The sequence below is a fragment of the Gopherus evgoodei genome, chromosome 11 (assembly GCF_007399415.2).
Source record: "Gopherus evgoodei ecotype Sinaloan lineage chromosome 11, rGopEvg1_v1.p, whole genome shotgun sequence".
In the NCBI taxonomy this organism is placed as follows: domain Eukaryota; kingdom Metazoa; phylum Chordata; order Testudines; family Testudinidae; genus Gopherus; species Gopherus evgoodei.
In genome coordinates this window covers 35,591,735-35,603,942 of record NC_044332.1, presented here as the reverse complement: position 1 = coordinate 35,603,942, position 12,208 = coordinate 35,591,735, and the positions used below count along the sequence as shown (strand labels likewise).

At 40.7% G+C, this 12,208-nt stretch overlaps 1 protein-coding gene across 6 annotated transcripts in view; it reads right to left on the bottom strand.

Annotated features, from left to right (window-relative positions):
• Nucleotides 1-12,208, bottom strand: part of SESTD1 (SEC14 and spectrin domain containing 1) — a 121,421-nt gene that overhangs the window by 79,258 nt on the left and 29,955 nt on the right. For all 6 annotated transcript variants that reach the window (XM_030580929.1, XM_030580931.1, XM_030580932.1 and 3 more), the window contains exon 2: nucleotides 10,306-10,385. In XM_030580929.1, coding sequence (XP_030436789.1) covers nucleotides 10,306-10,360 — 55 coding nt within the window. In that variant the 5' untranslated portion in view covers nucleotides 10,361-10,385. The remainder of the gene's footprint in view (nucleotides 1-10,305; nucleotides 10,386-12,208) is intronic.

Genomic DNA, 12,208 nt, shown 5'->3' with positions numbered 1-12,208 from the left:
AACCATGATGGCCCAAGAGAATGCTAACAGATTGTTGATAACCAGCTATAGTGGGGTTCAGCAGTCTGAACAGTGTAAATTGTGTTTCCAAGGACCCTTTTTTAATTTTACCACCCTTGCTGACACTTTCTTTCCCATGAACTGGCAAAGGAGGGAACTGAGGGGCTCTTGAGTATGGGTTAGCCCCTCCCCCAGAAACCAGTAAGCAGTTGTAGGACAGTTTCTGCTAGAGTCTTCTCCATTCTGTAGCTCACTGTTTTGAGCAGCAGAAGCTGCAGACAGCTGCCTTTGCCTCTTCTCTTTCTGAACAGCAAGGGCTACTGAAAGCCTAACCAGTAGCAAAGGAGGGGTAAGAAATGAAAAAAAGGAAGGAAGGAGGGGAACCAGATCTATCTTGTTCAGAAGTTGAAGGGCTGCCTTTACTGTTTAGCTCGAGTCTGAGTGCACTTTAAAAACAAAAAAAAAGCGGTTTCTCTTCTCCAGCTTGTCATAAACAGATAGCTAAGGGTTAATGTCTCTTTCACCTGAAGCACCTGACCAGAGGACCAATCAGGAAACCGGATTTTTTCAACTTTGGGTGGAGGGAAGTTTGTGTCTGAGTCTTTGTTTTCTGGCTGCCTGCTTTCTCTGAGCTTTGGAGAAGTAGTTTCTACTTTCTAGTCTTCTGTTTCTAAGTGTAAGGACAAAGAGATCAGATAGTAAGTTATATGGTTTCTTTTCTTTGGTATTTGCATGAATATAAGTGCTGGAGTGCTTTGATTTGTATTCTTTTTGAATAAGGCTGTTTATTCAATATTCTTTTAAGCAATTGACCCTGTATTTCATCACCTTAATACAGAGAGACCATTTGTATGTATTTTTCTTTCTTTTTATATAAAGCTTTCTTTTAAGACCTGTTGGAGTTTTCTTTACTGGGAAATTTCAGGAAAATTGAGTCTGTACTCACCAGGGAATTGGTGGGAGGAAGAAATCAGGGGGGAGATCTGTGTGTGTGTTGAATTTGCTAGCCTGATTTTGCATTCCCTCTGGGGGAATAGGAAAGTACTTTTTGTTTCCAGGACTGGGAACAGAGAGGGGGAGTCACTCTGTGTAGTTTCACAGAGCTTGTGTCTGTGTATCTCTCCAGGAGCACCTGGAGGGGGGAAGGGAAAAAGGATTATTTCCCTTTGTTGTGAGACTCAAGGGATTTGGGTCTTGGGGTCCCCAGGGAAGGTTTTTCAGGGGGACCAGAGTGCCCCAAAACACTCTAATTTTTTGGGTGGTGGCAGCAAGTACCAGGTCCAAGCTGGTAGCTAAGCTTGGAGGTTTTCATGCTAACCCCCATATTTTGGACGCTAAGGTCCAAATCTGGGACTAAGGTTATGACACAGCTATATTGCTTACAAATATAAGGAACTGAACAAATAACAGCAGAACAGTATGTGTCTTAGAATCTGAAACCATTGTAATTCAAAAGCCATGTTTCTCCACTGATAGATTGTCTTCACAAAGTTCTCAAAAATGAGCAAAAACACTAAATAAGGAAAAAAGTACCACTTAAAACATCAAACAAAATATGGTCTTCGACCATCAAAAACCAAACCACACTTCTAAGAGGCAGGAGGATATATTCAACTCCAATACTGAGTTTAGCTCTGAGCAAGCAGACAGCAAGAAAAAAAACAAAACAAAACAAAAAAACAGACAAGCATGGCCCATCCACAAAAGCTGACATCAAAGAAATTGTTTTGTAGCTAAGCTCCAAGAAGGCTGAATTCAAGCAGTAGTTACAGATCTTGAAAATGGATGCAGGATGGAAGAATTAGCAGACCAAATGAATGAGCAAAGTACCACTGTCATATACATAGCTGAGTATCAGAGGGGCAGCCGTGCTAGTCTGGATCTGTAAAAGCAGCAAAGAATCCTGTGGCACCTTATAGACTAACAGACGTTTTGGAGCATGAGCTTTCGTGGGTGAATACCCACTTCGTCAGATGCATGCAAATGTTCCACATCTGCATTAATAAACCAGTTTCAAAGTAAACTGTAAATCTCAGTAGCTATAAAGGTGCTTTGAGTTTCTTTGCCATTGCTCAGATGCATCTGACGAAATGGGTATTCACCCACGAAAGCTCATGCTCCAAAATGTCTGTTAGTCTATAAGGTGCCACAGGATTCTTTGCTGCTTATACGTAGCTGACAAGATTAAAACAAAACAAACGGAGGATGAAGGAGCTGAAACTTTGGAGCTGAAACTCAAAGACCTACGTAAAACCAAACAAACAGCAAATGAAGAATAAAGATGTCCCTGAAGGGAGTGGAAAAAGGAACCCTATAGTACTTGTAGAAGTTCTATTTAAATAAATTCTAGTCAGAGAAGAAAACATCTATATTCAAGCCCATTGTGCTTTCTTCCACCAGACCACATCAGGAGTCTGCCCCAGAGAGACTCAATCAGCTGTCTTCATTACTATGCCAACAAGGATCAACCCATAAGAAAAACCAAGGAATAAATGATCCTTTAATGGTACAAGGGTACAGAATTGAAATATATTGATCCGTCAAATTTAACCTTAAAAAGAGGCAAGATCTCTGCTGCATTTTGTTACATACCACTGAGATTTTCCTTGAAATTGTGATTCTCACATAAACCACATCTACTTGAACAAAAATATTGCTTCTCTTCCCCTCAGGGCAAATACTACTTCAACAACAGTTGACTGTTTTAATACAGGTAAGGATTCCCTCCACCCCTAATAACACAGTACTAGTACCAAAGAGTTGAATACAGACTATTTCCAATGCCTTCTTTTCCCTTTGTCACTGATAATCAAACCTTCATGAGCTCAGCTGCTTGCTTATGTGTTAGGGGAACACTGGATCTCGAGTGACAGGGACAGAAGATAGTGAAACTGATTTTAGCAATAAAATAAATTGGCTACACTCATTATAGTACAACACTAGAAGTGATGCCCCATTTTCTAGAGAAATAACATCGCTCCTTCAACTAGGCAAACTACCACTTGACCATCATTCTCAACTAATTAAAATGGAAATCCAACTGACCTGTAAAACAAAGAATGGCTCCCACTTTTCAAATAAAAAAAAAGTCACCCAATACAGCTGAGTTTTAAAACTAACAAAACTGGTTAGTTGGATACCACCAAAGAAAAAGAGGGAAAATGGCTATAAATTTCACCCTTCACCAGACTAAAGGATTATAGTATAGTATCGTTATTTTGCACACCAAACCTGACATTTGTCGACAAAACGGTGTAGGATAGACAAGGCCTTACAGAAAATCCTACCTCAGTTTATTCAGCATATGGTAGGAATCACTTAATGTGTTGCAAATGTGTGAAAAATTCTGAATGAAAATACATCTTTTAATTGAAATTGTCATTTTTTAATGCCTGCTTATGGCATCAGTCACTTCAGCAAGCAATCAGTCACCAGGAATATTAGGAATCTTGTCAAAAAGATTGCAAAACCAGTTCTAATTTTGCTTTGAATGTGTATTTTACAGTCATAAGAACTATTTTGTAAATACTAGACCTGGTTAAAAATTGTTCAAACTTTTCCAAACACTATCTGCAGAAAAATTTCATTTTTTCAAAATTGGCAGTTATTCTATTATAAAAGAAGTCTAAATGTTTTGGGTTACTGGTTGTTCAGTCATTCTGCCTTTCCTCCTTTTTAATGGAAAAAAGAGGGGAGACTCAACAACTGGAAAACAATTTTTATTTTCAGGTTCTTGACTTTGTTTTGTTTTTAAGTGGAAAATTTTCAAATTTTCCATGAAACATACTTATTTTCCAACCAGCTCAAGCTAAATACCAAATAGTGAAGTTTTACATCTTGTATTACAAGGAGGGCTGCAGCACAAAGTTTGCAGTTGCCATGCTTCCTTTTGACTCTCTCAGAGTATATCTACACTGCAGTAAAACGCTTGTGGCAATGCTGACATAATAAAACCACCTAGATGAGTGGCAAAGATCTTTTTGCAACAAAGTTAGAGCAAGGCAGTGTTAGTGTAGACAGTGTGCATACTTATGTCGCCCTAAGTGGCCTTCAGGAGGTGTCCCACAATGCCCATCATGACCACTCTGGTAGGTAGTTTCTACTCTGCTGCCCTGCAGCCAGGTACATGCACCCCTTCCCCTTTAAAGCCTCAGGAATTTTGGAAATTCCACTTCCTGTTTGCTCAGCGTGGACAGCTCACATCGCATCTTCCCAGCTGACCATGCCAGCTTTCTGCAGCAAATGTGCTCCCGCCTGGAGTACACTAGAGTTGCTGGATTGGTTGGGTCTGTGGGGAGAGGAGGCTGTGCAGTCGCAGCTCTAATTCAGTTGCAGGAACTTTGATACCTGCGAGAAGATTGCTCCTGGTATTGAAGAGAAGAGGCATGAAATGGACACACAGAAGTGCCGTGCTCAGATCAAGGAGCTGAGACAGGCGTACCAGAAGGCAAGGGAGGTCAACGGTCACTCTGGTGTGGCACCAAAAACATGCTGCTTCTACAAAAAGACATGTTTTGAGAAGTGCTGCAATCATCTGACCAGGCCAATAGCGAGCACAGACCATGGAGAGACACAATAAATGAAAAACTAGAAATGGATAGCCAGGAGAGGGGACAGGGAAAGGAGTGGATAATAGAGGGTCAGGAGTCGATGATAAAGCTCATGGAGGACCAATCATAGATGCTCAGGTCCCTGACTGCGCTGCAGTTGGAACACATGCATGCTTGACTCCCCAGCAGCCCATACAGAACTGCATTCCATGCCCTACCCAAGCTCCCCCGCCACATTCCTTCCACATTCCCGGCCAATCACAGTACCCCTTATACTCCAACCCTAGGAACATTTTCCATAACAACAGTGAACTTACACACAGCTGTGAGATCCTCATTTCAGAGAGTGTGGCTCACTGTCATGAACCTTGTAAGAAATGTTAATATGTGTATTACTATTTAATAAAAATTTAGTCTTACAAAGAAAATGATGCTTTATTTGTCATCTACATATGGGGATTGCAGCAGACATCCATACACAGTGGCAATCGGCACATTTGCAGATTACAATTAATTCTCAGGCAGGAATCGTTATTCTGTGTGGCAAGTAAATAATGCCTCTCTAAATGCATTACAGAAAGACAGGACTGGGACTCATTGCCAAAATGCTGCTTCAAATACTCTGATTCGAATAGCCCCACCCCCCACCCTGTTGAGACCCTCTAATAGCCCTGGTATCTGGTTGCTCAAAATCAGCTGCCAGCTGATCCACCTCAATGCTCCACTCCTCAGGAAACATTTCCCCCTTGGCTTCACAGATGTTATGCAGAGCACAGCAGGCTGCTATGACCATGGGACTGTTTTCCTCACTGAGGTTCAGCATGCCAAAAAGGCAGCGCCAGAGTCGTTTACATCGCCAAACACACATTCTATGATCATTCTGTACCTGCTGGGCCTGCTGCTGAAGTGCTCCTTGCTGCTGTCAAGGTTTCCGATGTAAGGCGTCATTAGCCACAGAAGTAAAGGGTAGGCTGGGTCTCCCAGGATCACCATGGGCATTTCCACATCCCCTATTGGAATCTTCTGGTCCAGAAAGAAAGTCCCTGCATGCAGCTTTCTATACAGGCCAGTGTTCCTGAAGATGGATGCATCATGCACCTTCCCTGACCACCTGGCGCTGATGTCAGTGAAATGACCCTGGTGATCCACCAGCACCTGTAATACCGTAGAGAAGTAGCCCTTTCTGTTGGTGTATTCCATCACAAGATGGTCTGGGGCCAAAATTGAGATATGCATGCCATCTATCACCCCGCCACTGTTAGGGAATCCCATTGCTGCAACGTCATCCACTATTTCCCATACATTGCCCAGAGTCACAATCCTTTGTAGCAGGAGGCAATTAACGGCCCTGCATATGTGCATAAACACAACCCCAACAGTGGGCTTTGGATCTTCAAACTGTTTTATGACTAACCAGTAGCAGACTGAAGTTGCCAGCTTCTACACAGCAATCACCACGTGCTTTTCCACTACTAAGGTAGCTCTCATTTTTGTGTCCTGACACTGCAGGGTAGGGACAAGCTCCGCATGCAGTTCAAGGAAGGTGGCTTTGTGCATACAGAAGTTGTGCAGCCACTGCTCGACATCCCATGCCTGCATCACAGTCTGATCCCATCATCCAGTGCTTGTTTCCCCGAGCCCAGTAACGACAGTCCACCATATGCAGCTGCTCCATGAATGTCAAGATCAATCTTGAATTTTTTCTTTCCGTGGCACACAGCAGGTCAGGGAGCACAGATTCCTGTTCAGATTCGCAGCTCATGAAATACTGCAGGGTCAGCTACGTTGTATTCTTAATGCTCATCACAAGACTGGTGAGCAGTGCAGGATCTATGCTTTCAGGCAGAGATGGTGGACGGAAGTTTACAGGGGCAATTGAAAAACAGCACAATGTAGTCAGAAGCCCTTGGAATTGTGGAACAGAGAAAATTGCATCATGGGGCAGTAATTCCATTCCCATGATGCATTTTGATCCATTCCCAGAACTCTTAGCAGAAGGTGGTGGCGATTTGCACAGTGGGATAGCTACCCATGTTCTACTGCTCTCCCTGTTGGTGCTAGAGCACCAACTGTGGATAAGCTCTGCCAACACAAGGAGTATTTGTGTGAACATGCATAAGCGATGAAATAACAGTAGTTTATGATCGTCAACGTAACTTAAGTCGACTTATCTCTGTAGCGTAGACATGGCCTATGTCTCTCTCATGGAGTTTCCCTATGCTCTTCTCCCTATCACCATCACAAAGGAACTACACCATAAATTAGCTGTAAAAAGTCGCTTATATTGATTACACAAGAGAATCTAAAATTCAAGATGCACTCAACATTGCATATGCAAGTTTAGATTTGACACTTGAAATCTACTCACATCTGCAGTAAGTGCTTGATCGCTAAGATGATTTTTATTGAATAATTACCTGGATTTAAACAGCACTCGCAGTACAGATTTAAAACACTATTGATTTGTTGACATTTTTACCAAAGATTGCAATAAATTAGATGTGTTATTGAGTTTCATGACATTTCACAGCATGCTCAAACTGAGTTAGTTTTACTAAGGAGATAAGATTAAAAAAATCTTTATTCTAGCTGCATTATAATTTTAGTACAGGTTTATCAAACAACTAAGACTTATTCAGGTCAGACAAATATTCTGTCATTGAAAGTCTTCAAACAGTTTCTTCAACTAGAGTTAAATCACTCAAAAAGGTGGCAAAACAAGGATTATCTACTTCCCACAAACTCCCTTCAATGAATGACACTGCTCTACAATTTCAATAGGAGGTATTAAGCAATTCTATGTACCCTTCTAAACTAGAATTATTAAAATTGGTTGTGAATTAAAAGATAAGCAATTTATGCCAAACAGTTTTATAGTATAACAATCACATCCAGATCATCAGTAAGGAAATGTCAGCAGCCTTCCCTGAACATACCCATAGCATTCAATATCAATACAAGAAAACCAAAACATATTACACAATGGAAGTTACACCAATGTTAGGGTGACCCAGATTATTTTTTTCATTTTTGTCTCCGCTTCTTAGTTATATTGTGATAACTAGATTTAGCAGGAGTCATTCTTTTCTCCTCCTTTTTTAAAATATTCTCTTGCGTGACTTTTTACTGCATCATTATTTCTATCTCAGACACATTCCCCATCACCTTCACAGTACTATCTGTAGGAGTGGCAATCCCAAATCTGATTGTGACTCTAGATATACTAAACTGGAAGCCAAAAAAAAAAAAAAAAAAAAAAAAAAAGTCATCTGACAAAGAAGCCATAATATGAGCTATTATGTGGAGATTCTCAGGGTTAAAACCAATCTTAAAATAGGACGAATTCATGTGAAGTAGGTTATAGATCAGCATAAACTGATCTAATTTACATGCTGAGAAAGTGGAAGAGCAGGACTGTACCACAAAATGCAAACAAGGACAGATATAAGAAATAAAACTGAAGGAACTGCTCTTACACCCTCCTGTTGGTTGCTTTTTCTGCTTCTACAGAAGCACATATTTCTCCCCCCTCAGTCATATGAACTAGTTTACCAATGCGTAATTTGCCGTCATTGATATTGCTTCTGAATTTGGCCCACGGTTTCCAGGTCTGTGGAAACACTGTTCTAATAGAAACTGCTGTGTTTTCCTTCTGGTGAATGAAGTGGGGAGAGCAAATAATGGACATACCAACTGATGTAATTAATCAGCATCATTGCCAATAGCTTCTAGAAGGAAGCACATAGTTTAGCCTACTGTCTCAAGAGAACAAGCCCTGAAAAGCACTGTGTAGTGGAGGGAGGGAAAATGATGTAAAGTTAGACAAGGAATAATAAAGCAGGTCCAGACATACTGGTTTTCAGGTGCCTTCTAGCAGATTATAATTCTCATGTCTGGGGAGTTCAACATCCAAAAACCTACCAGATATTTTCACAACATAACTTTCTTCTGATGTTTTATTATGATTATATTTTAAAAATCTTTGAAACTAAATGCTATAAAAAGATTTGACAAACTGGTTGCCCACCAGTTTTCTTTATTCACATTTGAGAAGGCTAAAAAATCTGTTGTATATATCTGTACCATTAAATTAAATTAAAATGTCTGTCAGTACTATGTAATTCCAAAGAATCAAGCCTACTCAGCAATATAGTAAATTCAAAAATTTTCCAGATTTAAACTGCCACTCATTAAATTGCTTTTCACTGAGAATATCTGTATTTCACAATGAATCAGGTAGCTTTACTTGCCAAATTGCAAATGCACTTTAGTTGATCAGAATCTCCTTGAGGTACATGCTAATCAAACAATTGCACTATAACTGTTGAAACTGCTCTGGAGAAGGAGGCAGCTAAGGAAATTGCTCACTGTTGCAGGCTGCCAGAAGAAGCTGCTGGGGGATGGGGGCAGGGGGTGTTAATGCAAGGGAAGAGACACTAAATCAGTGGTTGGGAGTGGGGAGGGAGAAGAGGTTACATCAACTCATTAGATATTTGCCAAGTTTTACAATTGGCTACATAAAAAGCATTAGTGAAGTCAGTAAACTAAAATTTCATACAATTACTTGTTTATATTGCTCCATATACTATATGATATTTCTATTTCAATTGATTTTATAATTGCATGGTAAAAATGAGAAAGTAATCAGTTTTTTAATAATAGTGTGCTGTGACACTCGTATTTTATGTCTGGTTTTGTAAGCAAGTAGTTTTTAAAGTGAGGTAAAACCTGGGGTACACAAGACAAATCAGACTACTGAAAGGGTACAGTAGTCTGGAAAGGTTGAGAACCACTGCTCTAAATACATTAGCTCTGAGGAGAAATATGGGAGTTTAATTTTTCAGACATTCAAGCAAGACACACACTTGCTTGATTTGGCTAAGAACTAGCCATTAGCTGAAATATAGTAATATTTTGTTTTTAGCTAAAATAATGCTTCCTGATTTGTACGATTGCAAAAATGTACCTATCAGCAACTCATCTTTCTTAAATGCTGGTGAGCATAGAAGTTAAAACAGCAAGAACTAAAAGCAACGTGAACATCTAAAACAGCACCTTAGTCAGCAAAATCTAAAGTCACTTAAAACATACATCGCTAAAGGGAAAGTCTTCATTCTTTTGTAAATGATGGACTTCAACCTAAAATGAAAATTTGTTTGAGCAAAACAATAAACATTAATTTTCCAGCTCCACCCCACCAGACTAAATCATCATTTTTACTACTTGATAAAATTTCATATTATTATTTGAATGCCCAAGAGACTCAGTCTGGACCAGAACCCCATTATGCTAGGGGCTGTACACACAGAACAAAAAGATGGTCTCTATCTTTTGTAAAGATTTGAAGGAAAGAAGGAGAAAGAACTTTCTATAAGAAATCCTGAAAACGAATTGTCCTACATTTCAGAATCAATTGCTTACATGTCAGTTAGAAGTTAGTTTTGGACCCTTATTAAATTATCACATTTTATTTTATAAGAAGTGACACATGACACCAACCTTGTGTCGGTCATTTCAATTAAGTTACAGACCAGAATAAAAATTGGCTTGCCAAGACCCACTAGTGACAAACTATGTTTGAATTTAGTTTTGTTATCCATATTAAAAGATATTTTAGAGCAGTGTTTGAAATAAGCCTTGGTGAAAATCTAAGATACACTTCTGTTAAATGCATCTGGCAAAGATCAACAAACAACACATGTCAGATTCAAATTATACACTGAGAAACTGATTGAAGAAAAACCAGAAACTGTACCTGAAAGGAAGGCTAATTTTTTCTTCAGAATAGGTAATATTACGGTAGCTTCCATTCTACTTCAGTTAACTTTCACAGCTCTGAAACACAAGAAATTAAGAGTATCAACTTTGGGAAATCAATTACCATGCTACACTTGAACAAGAATTAGCTTGTGCCAGCACAGTTTTGTACTTACTTTTTAGAGAGCAGCACAGAATACTTTATAACCAAAACTGTGCTATAACATTTCAATTGCATTATGTTGCAAAACTGAAGAAAAACCCCAGATCAATGTCAATAATTTTTCCATTGTAAATCTTTTAAATCACTATTATTTCTATTATCTGAAAGCTAGTTTTTTTTATTATTATTTTAGCCTTAAATTTCTTAGACTCTTCAAAGTTAAATTCATTTTATTTTCAACACACTAAATGCAAAATACAAACCCATAAGACATACATAGCTTAAGTTGCCCTACTCAAGATAGGGAAAAACGTTAAAATAGAAGCAGTTTATAAGTAGATCATCTCTTCTTATCTTGTCATTCTCATGTAACGGAATAAGTGTGAATAAACCTAGTGCTCCTGTTCACATTTGATGGGATTTCTCTCAAAGTACCAGGATTACAATAATTAAAAGAGTAACTTATCTTTATATTGTATGCAAGTTGATGCATTACCAAATTAAGATTCAATGCAGTGGTCCCCAATGCGGTACCCGCCGGGGCATTTATGTGTGCCCACCTAGTGCCCAGCAGGGCAGAGAAGCCACAGCCCCAGGCCTGCTGGGGACGGAGAACTCCAGGGCCCGCAGGCTGTGGCTTCTCTCCAGCTTCTCTGGGGCTGCAGGCACCGGTGTTCTCTGTCCCTGGCAAGCGCAAGGCCGTGGCTTAAGCTGGAGAGAAACCACAGCCCCGTGCCTGCCGGAGACAGAGAACTCTGGGGTTGCAAGGGTTCTCTGTCCCTGACAGGCATGGGGCTTCTCTCCAGCTTCTCCGAGGCTACAGGCTGTGGGCGCCCATGTTCTCTGTCCCCAGCAGACTCCGGGCCACGGCTTCTCTCTGGCTTCGAAGCCAGAGAGAAGCCGCGGCCCAGCCCCTACCAGAGACAGAGAACTCCAGGGCTGCAAGCGCCGAAGTTCTTGGTCCCCGATGGGTGCGGGGCCACGGCTTAAGCCGGACAGAAACCGTGGCCCGCGGCTGCCGGGGACAGAGAACTCTGGGGCTGCAGGTTGCGAGTGCTGGCATTCTCTGTCCCTGGCAGGCACGGGGCTGCAGCTTCTCTTCGGCTTCTTTGGGGCCGCAGGCTGTGGACGCCGGTGTTCTGTCACCTGACAGGGGTGGGGCCGCAACTTCTCTTTGGCTTCGAAGCCGGAGAGAAGCCGTGGCCCAGCGGCGCCTGCCAGGGACAGAGAACTCTGGGGCTGCAGGCGCCGGTATTCTCGGTCCCTGGCAGGCGTGGGGCCGCGGCATAAGCCAGAGAGAAACCACAGCCCTGCGCGTGCCAGGGACAGAGAACTCGGGGGCTGCAGGCTCCATTCTATGTTAAAGTAAGAATAATAAATATATTTGGACCAGCAGTTCAACAATGTTTAACTTTTTAAAAATAAATAAGATGAAAACTGTTTATGATATTTATTTTGTAAAAACTCCTTAGTTTTTCTTACAGGTAGATAAAAAAAAGCAAATTCACATGGTAAGGTGAAAGAGTAATTGCCGAATAATTTAATTAATACATTTTACATGTAAAATTACCCTTTTTATCTCATGGATTCATATATTGTGTATATTAAATATGATTTTTTTGTATTACTTCATGTACAAATACAAAATAAGCCTTGAAAAATTGTTGGCGCCCGCCACACTCTTCTGAAAACATGAATGTGCTACAGGCCACAAAAAGGTTGGGAGACACTGTCTCAA